Here is a 16886-nt window from a genome sequence, read left to right on the forward strand (position 1 = left end):
TAAGGACCCTTAAATAGGGCACATGCCCAAAGATTTAGGGTTTCTGTCCACAGCGCGGACTCGACTCGCCGACTCGTCGAGTCCATTCATTAATCCTAGTCAGCAGTCACGATCCTACTCGACGAGTTTAGGCGTTGACTCGTCGAGTCCCTCTCCTTAACTCAAAATAAATACTTAAATTATGATACCTGGAAATCCGGATGTTACATTCATAACATAAGGTAGACATAATTCGTTTGTATGAAAAATGGTATGTGGGATGAGTTTGTAGCTATTGTGTATGCCAACATGAGAGGTGATGTTCCAATTGTGATGTGCTCGGAATAAAGGATATGAAATCTTGAACTTAATGTAAGGTTGGCATGCGATTATTAGTAGGGTTATATAGATTGATTTATGAGGACATGATTGGATTCCACCATGAGTCCACTTATCATTTGATGAGCAAAATTGAAAGTTTTATGTATTTTCAAAAAAGTTAGTACATTTTTTTCTTTACACATAATACCACAACAACATGCAATGTCAATGATATAATCAAAGAATGTCATGTTATCCGAGAATTGGGGTAGATGGTTAACAATAAACAAAATTAGAAACATGATGTTTGATTTGGAAGAAAAAAAACAGAAAGTCAAAATTGGAAAAAAAATATATAAAATATAATGTGTTTTATAATATTCACGTTGTGTTTAATGTTCATATTTGCAAATGATACTTCTAATTGGTATTAATATTTTTTTTTAATATCCTTGCTTATTCTATTCATATGAAAAATGAGGCTTTACTGAAATAAAAGACTTTATTATAAGACTATGTTTGCGTACTAGTTGAAAAACTAACTGTTAGCTGAAGAGCTAGTTGCTAGCTTATAAGGTAGTTGATAAAAAATGACGTTTGATAAAAACTAGCTGATAAGCGACTGAAAGATATAAAATGACATAAAAGGTAATTGAAAAAAATATGATGTTTATAATTAATTAATGGTATATTTAGAAAAAAAAAGACTTATGAAAACTTAGTCTAAATAGTTTTTAAAAAGCTAGCTTTTGAGCTATTTTTTGACTTGTCAAACATAATATCTTAAAATAACTCAAAAAATAAGTTAGCTTATCAGATAGTAGTATGGCGTGCCAAACATAGCCTAAATATCCAAACCCTCCCTAAGGCTATAGGGAGTCGAGGTGTTAATGGAGGTGCTAAGGATGCTACACCACTCCCTACCTTATGCTAAGGAGGGTGTTAAGAAAGAGTTGTTATAGGTGTAGCGAGATGAGAAAGGAGAGAGAAAATATGAAAGTGTGTTGTGATCGGTTGATTTGTATTTCTTTATATATTTTAATTTTTTTCTTTAAAATTAAACCTATTAAATTGTCACTTCCACTCCCAACTTTTTTTATGCTAGACATGCTAAGTTTGTGGCATAAAAAAAACTAAGAAATCTTATGTGACAACATGTTAAGAATGTTACCACTCCCTCCAACCTAATAAATAAGAATACAATTGTTATATGTCATTCTTTCATTCAATTTGTCAAATGTCAATTTGTGGTAATTTAGATATATTTATTTTCCATTTGTCATTTACTTTATTTTTCATTTTCCAATTTTCAATATATCATTAATTTATTCTCCATAAATTAAATATACCATAATAAATATATTAATTTCAAATATTAATTTTCAATTTTAATTTCTAATAAATTACCGTTTAAACCTTCATATTTTAACATTTTGTTATAATTAACCTGCTGCATGGATCTGACAACTAAACACGTAATTTTAATTTATTTATTTTTCGTATGTTTATTTTTTAAAATTTTTTTCTCATAATTTTCACTTATTTAAAATTTCAAATACAAATCAACTTCCGGATCGATTTTTATTTAAAATCGGATCCCCTGTTTGATAATGAAAATATCATTTGGTATTTTTAAAATAAAAAATACTACTTCTTGATATCGGCAATAGTTTATAAATATGAAGCTAAAATCGTTAAAATGATGGTTTGGAAATAACCCTAAAAATCAACCCTAACTCCACTGCGGCAAGAAGGGCATCTCTATTCCCTCCGTCTCGTCTCTCGCGCGCCTACAAAACGATCGTAACGGTGATTATTTCGGTGCCCAACTATTAATTTCGATGAATTGAATTGACATAGAATTCTAATTCTGTGAAAGAAGCCCGACGAATTGTAACGATCTTGTTGAAACCCTTGTGGTGGTAGTACTATCAGGATCTAATGGAAGACGATGACGAATTCGGGGATCTGTACACCGATGTACTCCAGCCCCTTCAGATGTCGTCTGCACCTCCTCAACAGCCGATACAATCAATACCGCAGCCGCCTAGCCGTTCGATCGATCTCAACGATAGAATTCCCAGCGATGATGAGGAGATTCTCTATGGCGCTAAGAATTCTGGAAAGTTGAAATGCGATCAACCTAGTCCAAATCTGAATTTGAATAAAAGAGATGGAGCTGCTGAGAAAAATGAAAAGTGTTGGGGGGAGGAGGCTGCGCCGCCGGCGGATTCAGGAGGTAGGGTTTTTGGGGGTAGTAGTGGTTTGGTGAAAGTAGAAGATAAGGGTTTTGATCAAGATCCAAATTTTTTGGATGATGTTAAAGGCGAATTTTCGCAGATTAAGGAGGAGAGGCTGGAGGAAAATTTTGGGATTGAAGATGCCGGGGAGGAGGACGAGTTTTTGATTCCGGGTTTATCATCTTCTGGAGCTAGGGTTTTGGAACGCAGTGGCACAGAAGGGGGCGGTGGCGACGACTGGGATGATAGTGACAGCGAGGATGATTTACAAATTGTGTTGAACGATAACAACGGAGGTGGGATCATGGGAATGGACGTCGGTGGTGGTCAAGATGAAGAAGATGATGAAGACGGAGACAATTTGGTAATTGTTACCGGTAATGCTGATCCAAATCATCATCATCATCCACCAATGGATGATCTCCAAGATTGGGGCGAAGATCCTAGTCAGGCTGCTGATGGGGCGGGAGAAAGAAAAGATTTACTGGGCGGTGATGCTGGGAGACCTGAAGTAGGCGGAGCTACGGCTGCTCAGAAGGTTGGATACGGAAGTCATGGGTATCATCCGTTTCATTCTCAGTTCAAGGTCAGTGATAACTGTAATACATGTAGGGTGATCCTCACATGTAACTTATTGTACCATAGATTTGTATTTAGCTAGAAAAAGATGGTAAATGTACTTCTTTTTGACACATTAGTATCAAGGATTAAATCAGGACTACCACTAAAAGTGGTTTATATTGTTGTACTGACACTTTACATTGATCAATGAAAATACTTTCTTCCTTGATGGAAATTTCTTCATACTTTATGCATTCTAATCTTGTTTATCACCATGCAACTGCAAGTATCTGTAGAGAGTGTCAATTTCTTGATATATTATAATCTTCTGTTCACAAAATTTGTAGTATGTGAGACCTGGCGCTGCACCAATGCCTGGAGCAGGTCCTGTAGCAAGTGGAGGAGTCCCAGGGCAAATTCGTCCACCTGCAAATATGTTACCTTTTGCTGGTCGAGGTAGGGCTGAATGGCGTCCACCTGGCATAAAAAATGCTGCTCCCATGCAGAAAAATTTCCATCCAGGTTATGGGGCCCAAGGTTGGGGAAACAATGGAGGAGCAGGGCGTGGATTTGGCAGTGGACTCGATTTCACACTTCCTTCACATAAGTAAATGACCATATTAACCTTTTAGAATAAACATCACATATAAGTTATAACTAGAGTTATAAGTTTATGCTTCTATACTAAGTTCTACCTTTCTTTTATGTCTTTAGGACTATATTTGAAGTGGACATTGATGGGTTTGAGGAAAAGCCTTGGAGACTTCAAGGTATTGATGTATCCGATTTTTTCAACTTTGGCATGAATGAGGAAAGCTGGAAGGAATATTGCAAACAGCTGGTGGGTATTTGTACTTTTTATTTTTTCTGAAAGCTTTGGTTGCATGAACATATATGGAGCTTAATATGCAATGTATAATTTAAACAATGGTTATATTTTTGTTTGTAGGAACAACATAGGCTGGAGGCTACAATGCAAAGCAAAATTCGTGTCTATGAAAGTGGGAGGACTGAACAGGTATGTGATTCTTCTGTAACATACTAAGATGAAATTTATATAAGTCATGATGATAAAGAAATAATAAAGAAACAATTCTTTCATCTTATTTTATGATTTTTTAGGAGTATGATCCCGATCTTCCACCAGAACTAGCAGCAGCAGCAGGTCATGACATATCTGAAAACCGTAACATGGGAAAAACTGATTTACAAAATGACTTAGCTAAGGGATCTGCACGTGGTCGAATGCAATTGGTATGGATTAATATTTTTTGATTTTTCTTATTAAAGATCCTTAAAGGATCATACTTTAAAATGTCACCTTCATAAAACAAAAATAGAAGTCTATAACTAATTGATATTGTTGGAAACTACAGCCAACTGGAAAAGCAATACAAGTGGAAACTGGTTTTGGAGAAAGACTTCCATCCATTGATACAAGGCCACCACGTGTCCGTGATTCTGATGCCATCATCGAGGCAAGATGTCAAATTTAGTCAAATCTACTTTTCAGTTTCTCAATTTCTCAATATCTGAATCTGAATCTGACTTTGTTTGTAAACAGATTGTGTTGCAGAGATCTCCAGAGCCTGAATCTGTTCCAGAACATGATGATGAGCCTGAAGAAGATGATGTCAGAGAATCCCTTGAGGTTGAAGATGACATTGTATCTGAAAATGATCATTTTGATAATAGACCACAACCACAAGCTTATAACAGTAGGAAACGAGAAGCTTCCGGAAGACCACCTTCCATGGTAGGTGCTGTAGATAAAAGGGTATCCTCACATTACTCAGAAACAGAAGCTGAAGATCATCAAGATTCAAGAGGCAAGAAGGTCAACTCTCCTCCTTCATCTCCTCCTACAAGTTTTGACCAAACCGATGCCATCAAAGATGAGATTGCAGCCGTTGACCGAAAGTCAACGGAAAGAGAAGGAAGAGGTTTAGATACAAACATGAATGATAATAATACCAAAAATAGACGTACAATGAAAAAACAAAAACATTCTTCTGTTGAAAGAGACGATTCAAAAGCTGGAAAAAGCAGTGAAAACAGCAAAGCAAGATCAGATCAAAACATGAGAGATAGTGTGGAGCAAGAAGTCATTCAAGGTGGAGATGATCGAATGGTTAGAAGACAAGATAAGGAAAGACACCAAAGTGATCAGTATTCTCATAGAAAGTGGGACCCGAATACCCATCGGCCACACGTCAAATCTGAAAACTTTGATAGGAAAAAAGTGAGAGAATCTGAAGGAGGAGGGGTATGGCAAGATGAAGATCCACATATTGGAAGAATGAGAATTGAAGATGTAAGGAAACGGAATCATGATGAACACCGGAATAAAGTTCGGGAAAATGATAAAAACGAACACCGGTCAAGAAAAGCATCAGAAAACGGATTAAAAACTCGACATGACATTTCAGACAAAAGAGAAGAAGTTTCACATGTTCATAGAGAAACTACAAGTAGACGCAAAAGAGAGAGAGATGATAATTTAGATCAACATAAAAGAGAAGATGAACCACAACAACAACACCCTTTTAGGTATAAAGAAGAGGGTAATACTAATAATCGGTTGCAAAAACGGGAACGAGACGAGTGGAAAGAAAGAGATGGGCATAGAGGAGGAATCGGAATCGGGCATTCCAGAGTAAAGGAAGATTACAGAAGTTCAGAAAAAGATTATCAGTTCAAAGAACAAAGTAGTAGAAGAGATAGAGGCGTTGAAAATGAAAGTGTTTCCAGACATCGTGGGGGACGTGAAGATCCATATGCACATGGAAATAAAGTTAATAATAATAATAATGAGGAAAGAATAATATCAAGGCATGAAAGAGGGTATACTGGTAAAGACGTGCAAGATAAGAAACAGAAGGAAAGTGTAAGGAAAGGAAAGGAAAGTGATGGCGGAATCCACAATTCCGTTTCCGTTGCTAGTTCGAGACGGAATCGAGAAGATCATAGCAGTCAGAGAAGTGAGCGGGTACGTAAATAAATCACTGGACACCATAGTATAAATCCTACTTTTTTTAGAAAAGAAAAATTAGAAAAAAAAAAAAAACATAAAAAGGACCTTATGTTAATGTTACTTAGCCTCTAATTGGTTGTCTCGGACTGTGGGAAGCCAACAAAAATGTGTCATCCATATTTTTAAGTCATAACTAGTTACAAAATTGCTCTCTTATTATTATTATTATTATTATTTTTTCCCTCCATTAACTTGCATATTTTCTAGATAATCTAGTTTCAGTTTTCGTTATGTATAAACTTTTCTTATAAAAATGAAAGAAATCTAAATTTCCAGAGTGTTTTACTTCTTTGAGCCATTTTGGGCATCAAATCTACATTTCATTTCATATTTTTTTGACATAAGCATTCAATCCTGTCCTATTTCTTTGATGTTTTATTCAACATATTCACTTTCTCCTTTATTAACAAAATTATTGCATCCTTACCTGTTTAAATAGTTAATAGTAGCTTCAGTTGACATTATGTTTGTTTGATGCCACAAAGTAAACATGAGCATAGTGCGTATACACTCAAGGATTTGATTTAACCACCATTTGCTGGATGTGGCTCGTAATTGCTAGTTATTATTAAACTTACCAAACATGTGTGTCGATGTGCTTCAAAGGAGTTGAAGAGGAGAGGGTAAAACCGTAAAAAAAAAAACATACACTATCAACTTAACTATCTTTTGCTCAAACATTATATTTCCATTTGGTTTGATTAGGCGAGGCTTGAGCAAAACCCACCATTGGTGACACGAAGATCTTCAAAAAAACACAACGCCAACAACAACGCCTCATCAGAAGACGAACAACAAGAATCAAGAAAAGGCCGCTCAAAACTCGAAAGATGGACAAGCCACAAAGATCGTGATTTCGGTGTAATAAAAGAACCCGACAACAACAACAACGGGGCCCACACAAAAATTCCCGAAATACCCTCCTCAAAGCCTCCTCCTCCTCAAGAAACCACCATCGATAATTCTTCAAAACCACAAGAAGACAAAGAAATGAGCGAGGATCCAAATAAGCATTTGGACACGGTTGAGAAATTGAAGAAACGAAGCGAGCGGTTTAAGCTCCCGATGCCGAGTGAGAAAGAAGCTTTGGCCATTAAAAAGATGGAAAACGAACCGTGGCCGGGCCCGCCCGAAGCCCGACTCGAGGCCGAGGCCAAACCGGAGCGGCCCGCCCGGAAACGGCGGTGGACAAGTGGCTAAAGTGCTGTTACGGGTTGGTTGGTTGGTTTATGAATGTAACGGAATGTGTAACAATGATGTAGCGGGATTTATGGTTTGTTTTTGTTTTTTTTGTTTTTTGTTATAAAGGTGCGGAAATTGTAACGATATAGTTTGACACAGAACATGTTATATCAAGTGACAGTTATTATAGTTGTTGATCTTGCAACAACTTTATTCCACCACTGCAGTGGCAGGAGATGGTGGTGATCGGTTGCTTTTATAGTTTTACTGTTACACTTGTTGTATATTGAATTGAATTCTTGATCAAGTAAAAGCCTCCGAAATACGTATAGGTTTTACCTTTTTTGTTGCAGGAACATTTAGTTTTAATAGTTTCGATTTGAAGTTATTTGATAGAGAATTTGAATCCATGTGATATTTTTATGGATCTGGTTGTTTTGACTTGAAACTGTTCAGAAACTGGCAGTTGAAAACCACCACTACTTACTAACTTGGATAATAGTGAGTAACGAGGCCTAACTATTAGAAAACAAACATTAACTACCTAGTTGAAAGAAAACTTTCATCCATCGAATTTCAGACAAGGGTTTTCATTTCAAACTAACGTTTTCCATTTTTTATAGTATAAAATGTAATCAAGATGTACATGTTAGAAAGAAAATACCAAATACATCTAGATCTCTTTCATATTTGAATCCAAGTTGCTTTGCTTTAAGAGAGTCCGAAATGTTATGTTATTCCGGGATATGGGCACCATATTTCAGATTTTCTTTAAGTAGGAAAAACTTAAACGAATGGGTACATATTGGATCTTGGGTCTGAAACAACCTGTCAAGGAATGGATGGAAGTGCAAAATGTCGAGTTATTTTGTGAAATCATCAATTTAACAGTTGGTCAAATTTGTGAATATCTTGAAAAAATAATAACAAATCTTGTATATTGATGGTAATATCCATAATTTTATATTATACAAATTTTAAAATTTTTTCGGATATGTACAACTAATACGACCTGAATTAAAAAACTTATCCTTCAAATATATAAGAGTAACTACAAAGGAAAATTGTTTAACAACCTTAACCAATTTTATTTTATTATTATTATTATTATATATTTTTTTTTGAAAGAGAACCTCAACCAATCTTGTTTATTACATCATAAATAAAATTCCTCATGTAAACACTTCAAAATGGAGTGATATTAGGCTCGGAGCGCATAAAATTCAACCTTGGAGTATCTCGTCATTCAAAAAAAGTCATCATTTCCAAAAGTTGATATTCATAGTCAAATACATAAATACTAAAGAAAGAGTATTACATGGAAAAATAAAAAGAATATGCACAAAAATGACCATCAGAAATGACAGCTTTTGTTTTTATAAACAAGTTTGAGACATTTTAAAACATGACCATCATGTATCTATGAAATGAAAAATTTTAGATGAACTTTATGTATCTTTAAAGTACATATACCTAACAAAAATTACATTTTCGGTTGCGGACAACCAATCTCGAACACTTATTCAGAAGAATAATGGCGATGAACTATTGTTCAAGTGGCTCAAGCTCCTAAACTCACACATTTAAACAAATAAATCAACCCTTTCATATATGGGACTATGCCATTCAAGCTAAGTTTTTAGTTTTTTGGATTGATATAACCCATTTAGGCATTACTTTTATTGTCCCTATTTTTCATATAAAGATCAAGATTGAGGGTATTTTGAGTGGTGTGATGAAAAATTACCTAGCAATTGGTACAAAGAGAGTTTACCTAAATGTAGAAGTAGTTGAGTAAGATAAATAAGCATCATCCTAGTGTACTCAATACACAAAGATCAATTAAAGCAACCAAAAATAGTTTGATGAATCTAACTAAGGTTCTAATTGTGTGTGCGAATTTCATGGGGTTTAGTGTTTTGGTTATTTTGATGTTGTTTTAGGCTAATCATGTGAGATAATTACCCTAAGTAGCTGAATGTCATTATAATAGGGTTATAAGGTATTTTTGTCGTTTTGTATCATTATGGTACAAACGAGGAATGGAAACTAAAGAAAATTACATAATAGTGTTCAAAATTCATTGCATAATGTCTTATTAGAAGTACATCAAACATGTTACATAACTCAATGAAGGACTTGGAAAATTTCCAACAAATCGACCTGAGAGTAAACATTAAACTTGTCAACATTCAATAAAGTTCATGAAATTATCAGTCGATATAATTTGCTCTTCTATAGGTGGAGTCAACACACGTGTGTATTCAATTATTTCCCTTAACTTGATGAACTTTTCTCTATCTTTAGATATTTTAACCAAGAGCATTATCATGCGGTAAACTAGTGACTGTCGATGGAGACAATGGGATCTTTATGTTTCACAATAGGTCTCCTGTATGTTTAAAATGAGAAATAAAGTCTAACATAGTATTTTCAACAAGATTGTGTCATCTTATCTTCACATATACCGCTTTAACCTTTAATGTCAGTTGTAATGTAACATCCCAAAAACCACAATAAATTTCAACTTTTCAAAAACAACCCATAACCATAAATGTTTACAAAATCATTGTTTCAAAAATGTGTTATGGTAATCAGAGTATCCCAAAATCCAAACAACATAAAAAACCCAAAGGATGTGCACGATCACGCATTCGCCTTGTCACAGTCATCTGAAGTACCTGAAACAATAAACTGAAACTGTAAGTCAACGCTTAGCGAGTTCCCCCAAAGTACCACCACACAACATATAATATACACAAATTAGCATGCTGGGTCCATAACCTCCCAGTTGGATTGCCCTGCATGCCCCATACTGGGTCCCCAACCACCCGATGGGATTACCTTGCATATCATGTTGTGACATCCCCATTTTCACGTCCAGAAAAGACCGATTTTGTTTATGCTTTATAAAAATCAGAGTACTTCTTTTAATAAAAATCTTGCGGAATTTGTTCCCAGAAAAACATGATAAATACGTTATCAAAGCATTTCCGAAGAAATGTATTTTTATTCATTTTAAAACATTTGGGATGTCATCGTTAATACAGAAACATAAGCATAAACAAAACTTACATTCATTATCACTAGTGATCTATATCTCCTTAATCTCTCAGTGTAATGTGACTTCATATCAACACCTGTGATATAAATAAACTGAGTGGGTCAGGTTGGGAAACCTGGTGAGTACATAGGGTTTTCAACCCACAGTAATATAATTATTATGTTTAATCATCAAACAGTTAACCCAATTACCCATCCCCATTATCTTCTTTACTCTTAAGGGTCTACCCTAAGAATCATCTATTTCTCATTCATTCATTCCTAAGGATTATCCTAAGGAATAGGTACGAAGTCCATCGTTGTCAATGACACAGCTGTCAAGCACAGCTGCTAGTTCTATCACTTAGGCGCAGCTTCCATAATTGTGATATTCTATATGAGGCGCAGCTGCCAGTATTGTCCTTCGAGCACAGCTACTAGGGTTATCTCGTTTATTGACAGTATCGTTTTCGAGAGTCCACTCACAATACATGTCAATGGGTTTTTTTAGAGTACACCGGTGAACACGTCGTTCACAACACCTACAGGTTGCGAGCCTGCCAGTGTTCCACTGGACTGTCTAGAATAGTCTGTGGTTGTCATCCATACTCTGCTAGATGACGGGGCCATCATTTGGGAAAGGCTTCTCACATCGTCCACCTCTCACACTCACCTCGTGGTCTATAACACCTCTCAACTCATCATCCAACTCATATTCCATCTATTACATCTACCCATGTTTTACCCAACATATTCTCGTAGATATATATATACAGTTTAAATCATTTAAAACATGTATAAAATCGTTCATCCAGCATAGATAGCAAGTATACAGATAATATGCACACATAGCACGTAATTTATATAAAATACTTCATATCTATGTGTAAGATGAAAGTAACTATGCACTCACTTGGAAGGTGGTGTCTCTGCACTCGAACAACGCTTCGTTACTTCTTAAAACAATTTCCCTCGACAAAACCTAGTATCAATACCACTAGGGTTTAGTCTAACGTTAACCGCGACTAATTAATAGTCTACCTATTATTATTATTATATAAGCTTTAAATAACACTCAATATAATTCATAATAATAGCCCAAGTACTTATTATAAGGTCCTAATAACATTACTATATCAAAACATAAGCTATACTAAAGATAGGTTAGGCGTAGCTCACTTACAGCGGGTTTTTTTTCTCAAAATCGGGCTTCGCTGGAGCAGCGTTTCCGAGCCGAAAGGCTCTTTTCTCGGGACTTCGGGAGCCTCGGGGCTTCCTTCGGGTGCTAGGGGGTTTACCTAGACTTTAGGGGGCTTAAGGGAGGCTAGAGAGAGAAAGTGAAGTTGGAAGGTGTGAGAAATGAGGGTGCCCCGGCTCCCTTTTTATAGGCTGGAAATGCCAAAAACTCGTCGAGTTGGCCTCCAACTCGTCGAGTTCCAGGCTAGGTGTCACCATCTGGTGGCTAGCCTTGGGGAGGAAGCAATGGCCAGGATTGCGCCACGTCACCCGATTTCGCACAGCAGCCTCCCGACTTAGAAAAATCATAACTCTCGCATACGAGCTCCGTTTTTGACGTTCTTTTTTTCCACACGTAGGTAAAAACAAGATCTACAACTTTCATTTAGACTTTGTCGGCTAAGTCTCGACCGATCTTAAATTTAACAGTAGGAGGAGATTAGACTGTTAAATGACCGCGAAGAATTCGTAACTCCTTCATACGAACTCCGTTTTCGTCTGTCTTTTTACCGTTGAGTTCCTATTAATGAGATCTTCAACTCTCATTTAGGTCGCGTAAGCCAAAAACTGCTCGAACTAAAATTCGAGTTTCGGGTTGTACACTGCTAAGCCGAAACTTTGAAAAATCATAACTTCCTCATACGAAGTCAGATTTGGGCGTTCTTTTTATGGATTTTATCGGTTTAACATATACTACAACTTTGGTTTAGATTACTAAGGCCAAAAAGTCCTCTATCTTAAATTCATTATTTACGTCTCCCGGTGCCGTGCCGGTTTTGCCGAAAAACTTCGACGGGCCATAACTTCTTCGTTATAACTCGGATTTCGGCGTTCTTTATATGTACAGAACCCTTGAGACATATTCTACAAATTGGTTAAGATTATTTATTCTAAATAATCTTTTGTCAAAAAATCGTTTTCGACCCCTATTATTTCTAAATTGACTAGCCCGGATCTGCGGGCGTTACACATGTATTGGGTCTACAAACTCCTGGTTGGATTACCCTTGGCCCACAACCTCCCGGTTGGAATGCCCTGGCCCACAACCTCCGGGTTGGATTGCACCGGTCTGTTGACTGACAACACAAAGCAGTAGTCTCAACCCCAACGTAACATGTCAACATATAATATATAATATACATATTCAGCAGACATATAATTATACAACCAGTAATCACAAGTAGTCCTACAGATCTACCAGTCTAACGCATATCAACAACTATCAGATAATCATACAAATCTATCGCATACTCAACATATCATCAATCAGTATCTAACAGGATATCAATCCATTAGGCCGGCCTTGGTGCCTTCGACCCGCAAGTACACTGAGGAAGACTCACCTCTCAGTCTGAAAATATAGTTGAACAGGACACTGCTCTGAATATCAACTCAACCAGTTATCTATTCATGAAAATGACCAACTCAATTAAAATTCAAAATACCCAGAATACCCCTACGTCAAACTAGGTCAAAGTCGAAAGTCAACAAAATCAGCCGAGTTGACTCAACTGAGTACGTACAACGTACTAAGCTTGTACGCTCACCGTACGCAAGGCTTGAACAAGGTCAGGATGTTGACCACATACGCGCTGCGTACTCCAGCGTACGCACCATCCAACCACACCTTCGATTAAGAGCTTAACCTTAAGCCCCTTTTGCCCAAAATTCAGATATAGTCCTTAAATGATGTCCTTAACCATAAAGTTTCCAACTTTATGGTCTTGCATGGCTATTAAGTGCTCAATACCAAAAATCCTAACTTCTTAACCCATTAAGACATCCTAGTTCTTGCATGGAAGGAAAATATGACCAAGATCACGTTTTTATGCTTCTAAACACTCCAAAACGTCTGAAAGGACAACTTATATGAATTAGAGTAAATCATACTCATAATACCAAGTTTATGGGACCAAAAGAATACAAATCCATAGCTACACAAGATCTAATCAACACTTCATCAAGTTCATAGCTTTTTACCTTCAAATGATGCCAAATGGTGATGTGATTCTGGATCCAAAGTGCTCTACTCTTCTAGGATGGTTTCCTCTTCCTTCTTCCTCCTTCCTCCTTCAAGAACGCCAAAATGTACACTCAAGGCTCAAAAGTGCTCTCAAATGGAGTAGGGTTGCATAGGGGTCGAAATGAGGCTGGAGGCTGGTGGATGAAAGGATCCTTGAGAGTAAAGGATGAATAAATAGTGCACAAACCCTAAATATTAGGGTTTTTAGGTCCAGGCCACGTACGCCCCGCGTACGCTTGGGTACGCCCAACATACACATGCAGCTCAAAAAATCCCCGCGTACGCATGCAACTCCAAAAATTACAAAAATGCCATTTAGGACCAATTTACAAATAATTCTCATACCAATGGTGAAAATGCAAATTCTTGGAAATCGGGATGTTACAATTCTCCCCCACTTAAATTAGACGTCGTCCTCGAAGTCACTCCTTATCATCCCTCAGACATACCCGGCAATTTGGACAATTCTTCCATGACCCATATCTGAACTGTGAATTCGTCTCCTACAAGCAACTGCCTTCCCATACAATAATCGAAACACAGTCTTAGAAGAACTACATACCCTGGCTCATAGTGAATCCTTGACCCACCTTAACCCTTGAAGAATAATCATTACCACTCTCCCGAAATTCGGAATCTAAAGCCTTGACTAATTATTCACTGCTGTTAAACCCTCCACTTGATAACGAAGCGACTCCCAACACGAGTCTCTGCTAAAAATCTGTTGTAGAGAAACACACATACACACACATCGTCGACATATTCCATAACTCCCTTTAACCACTTCAAAGTCAAGGCTTCATATAAGAAAAACTCGAGAAACCACTCGGAACTCGCAGCTACCAACCAATAACAAAATAACCTGAAAATACTCATTTCCAACCAAGACTGTAAGACCCAACGTCCAGAGAAAACCACTCATACTGGGAACTCTCAAAACTACAACCACAAGTCAACTCCATCAATATACTTCTATGAACCGTAAACCCATCAGTCCAAACTTCAGAAACCATACCTTAAGACTGATGATCAACCATATGTTGTACATACTCCTAGTCCCTAACTAGGAACACCACAAACTCATGTAGATAGAATACTTAGAAGACATCGATCGTGAATTTTGTCATACCACAAAACCGGAACGACGGAAACGTTATGGGGTGGAGGACATCATGTTTAGTATCACAAGACATGCATCATAGTAAGCAAAGTAATAAACAACCATTTCATTAGAAAGAAGGTGTTTACAAAGTATGTGATTCACATAATATAGAATACATAGCAAATAACAAAAAGACATGAAGCTGTACTGCTCCATCTTCTGAATCCCAGTGTGCGAACCTGTCTACTGGTCTCCTGAGAATACAAGTTATTTTGAAAGCGTAGATCAGCATTTAAGCTGGCGAGTTCATAAGATTTAGGTGATGTAAGTGAGTAGTAAGAAAGTTGTACAAAGTTGTAGTAAGTTGTGGTAAGTTCTGTTTAGAAAAGTTTGCCTGTTCCTCCAGGAAATCCTATATTTCCTGCTTTGATGAAAGATAAGTAAAAATGACTCTACAGTCCTTTCTATGGGTATTAAATGAATACAGAGTAACCAAACAATCGGTTGTGTGTATCTGCCCTAGGCCCACAACCAAACAAGGAACAGGAAATGAGGCGGAAGACACACATCCCATTGTTTGTTAGATCTTCGTTGTATATAACCCTGGCGTATCCACTTGGTACTCACGGAGTTAACTGTAATAGTTCCTTTATATTTGATGAAAAGATTCCTTAAGAAAACCCTTATTTCTTTTAGTAAAAATGGTAACCACAATAGTTCCTCCTATAATCACTTAGTTTATACTAGATATATATATAATCTAATATCGAACAGATAGTTAATTGTGTGAATCTGCCCTAAGCCCACAACCAAACAAGGAACAGGGAATGGGGCGGAAAGCACACATCCAACTACCTATTGGATATTAATTATATATAACCCTGATGTATAAACTAAGGTATTATAGAATTAACCACCTAAGGTCCTTTAAGTTATAATGGTTTAATAAAATGGATTAAACCCTTTACTGGTAAGTTTCTAGTTTTGTATATCAAAAGTTCTTTACTTGAAAAGTATGATTTGTACTAGAAAACAGTGCATTGAATTAGTGTCCTATGACCTGGCCCATACCTGGTACCCCTTATGATTACTTAGTGTATACGGAAACATATATATATATATATATATATATATATATATATATATATATATATATATATATATCTAAGATCGGATAGATAGTAGGTTGGGTGAATCTGCTCTAAGCCCACAACCAAACAAGGAACAGGAAATGAAGCGGAAAGCACACATCCTACTACCTGTCGGACCCGATTAATATATATATATATATATATATATATATATTTCTGAATGCATACACTAAGGAATCATAAAGTTAGCATTATAGGCCTCCTTCTACTGAATGTACTAGACTCGACTGTTTTGTGTGTTGGTTGTAAAATGTAAGTTTTCCCTAGTTTATAACTATCTTGACTCGAAAATAGTTTGTATTAACTTCCAAGTGGAACTGTCACAATATGAAAGTAATAGGAAAATATAAGTACTCAGTTGTCTTATGAACTGACATCCTGCAATACCGTTTACCTTTAACTTATTAGTTTAATTAAGGTAAAATGTGATATTATTGTTACCATGCTTGATTTGACTAGTATAACACGACGTTCGAGACATCGAAATGATATGACATTCGTCACCCGTAGACCTGCAGGTCCCACTGTAGCTAGCAGCAAGGTGTGGGATGGTCAATCCCATATAGATCTATACACAAATTCACGCTCTCCCTCCAAGAGACTCTGGTACAAAACATGACACTGCACTGTATGTCGCGCCATGAAGTAGTATCTCACATTATAATTATGGTATCTTAGTAAGTTCGTTATAGTATCTTAGTATCCTCTCGTTATAGTATCTTAGTATCTTCTCGTTATAGTATCTTAGTATCCTCTTGTTATAGTATCTTAGTATTCTCTTGTTATAGTATCTTAGTATCTTCTCGTTATGGTATCTTAGTATCCTCTTGTTATAGTATCTTAGTATTCTCTTGTTATAGTATCTTAGTATTCTCTAATATCTAGTATGAACTGAACCCCTAAACTATACCCCTTATAGTTTACTAGTATTTTACTTGAACTGATATTGAAAAGACTCATTTTTCTACTAAGTTATGCTGGTACTTTAAAAATGGAGTTTTGTTAAACTATAAAG

The 16886-nt window shown here is 36.5% G+C and overlaps 1 protein-coding gene across 1 annotated transcript; it reads left to right on the top strand.

Annotated features, from left to right (window-relative positions):
- The first annotated feature begins 2007 nt into the window (after window positions 1-2007).
- Window positions 2008-7506, top strand: FIP1[V] (FIP1[V]-like protein). Its single transcript, XM_079054042.1, has 8 exons — window positions 2008-3126; window positions 3449-3708; window positions 3816-3942; window positions 4051-4119; window positions 4224-4355; window positions 4478-4579; window positions 4666-6090; window positions 6841-7506. Exons 1-8 carry the CDS (start codon window positions 2242-2244, stop codon window positions 7333-7335), a joined length of 3495 nt encoding a protein of 1164 aa, XP_078910168.1. The 5' UTR covers window positions 2008-2241; the 3' UTR covers window positions 7336-7506.
- The last annotated feature ends 9380 nt before the right edge of the window (window positions 7507-16886 follow it).

The sequence above is a fragment of the Lactuca virosa genome, chromosome 5, assembly GCF_052849685.1.
Source record: "Lactuca virosa cultivar CGN04683 chromosome 5, Lactuca_virosa_CGN04683_v6, whole genome shotgun sequence".
NCBI classification, from domain to species: Eukaryota; Viridiplantae; Streptophyta; class Magnoliopsida; order Asterales; family Asteraceae; genus Lactuca; species Lactuca virosa.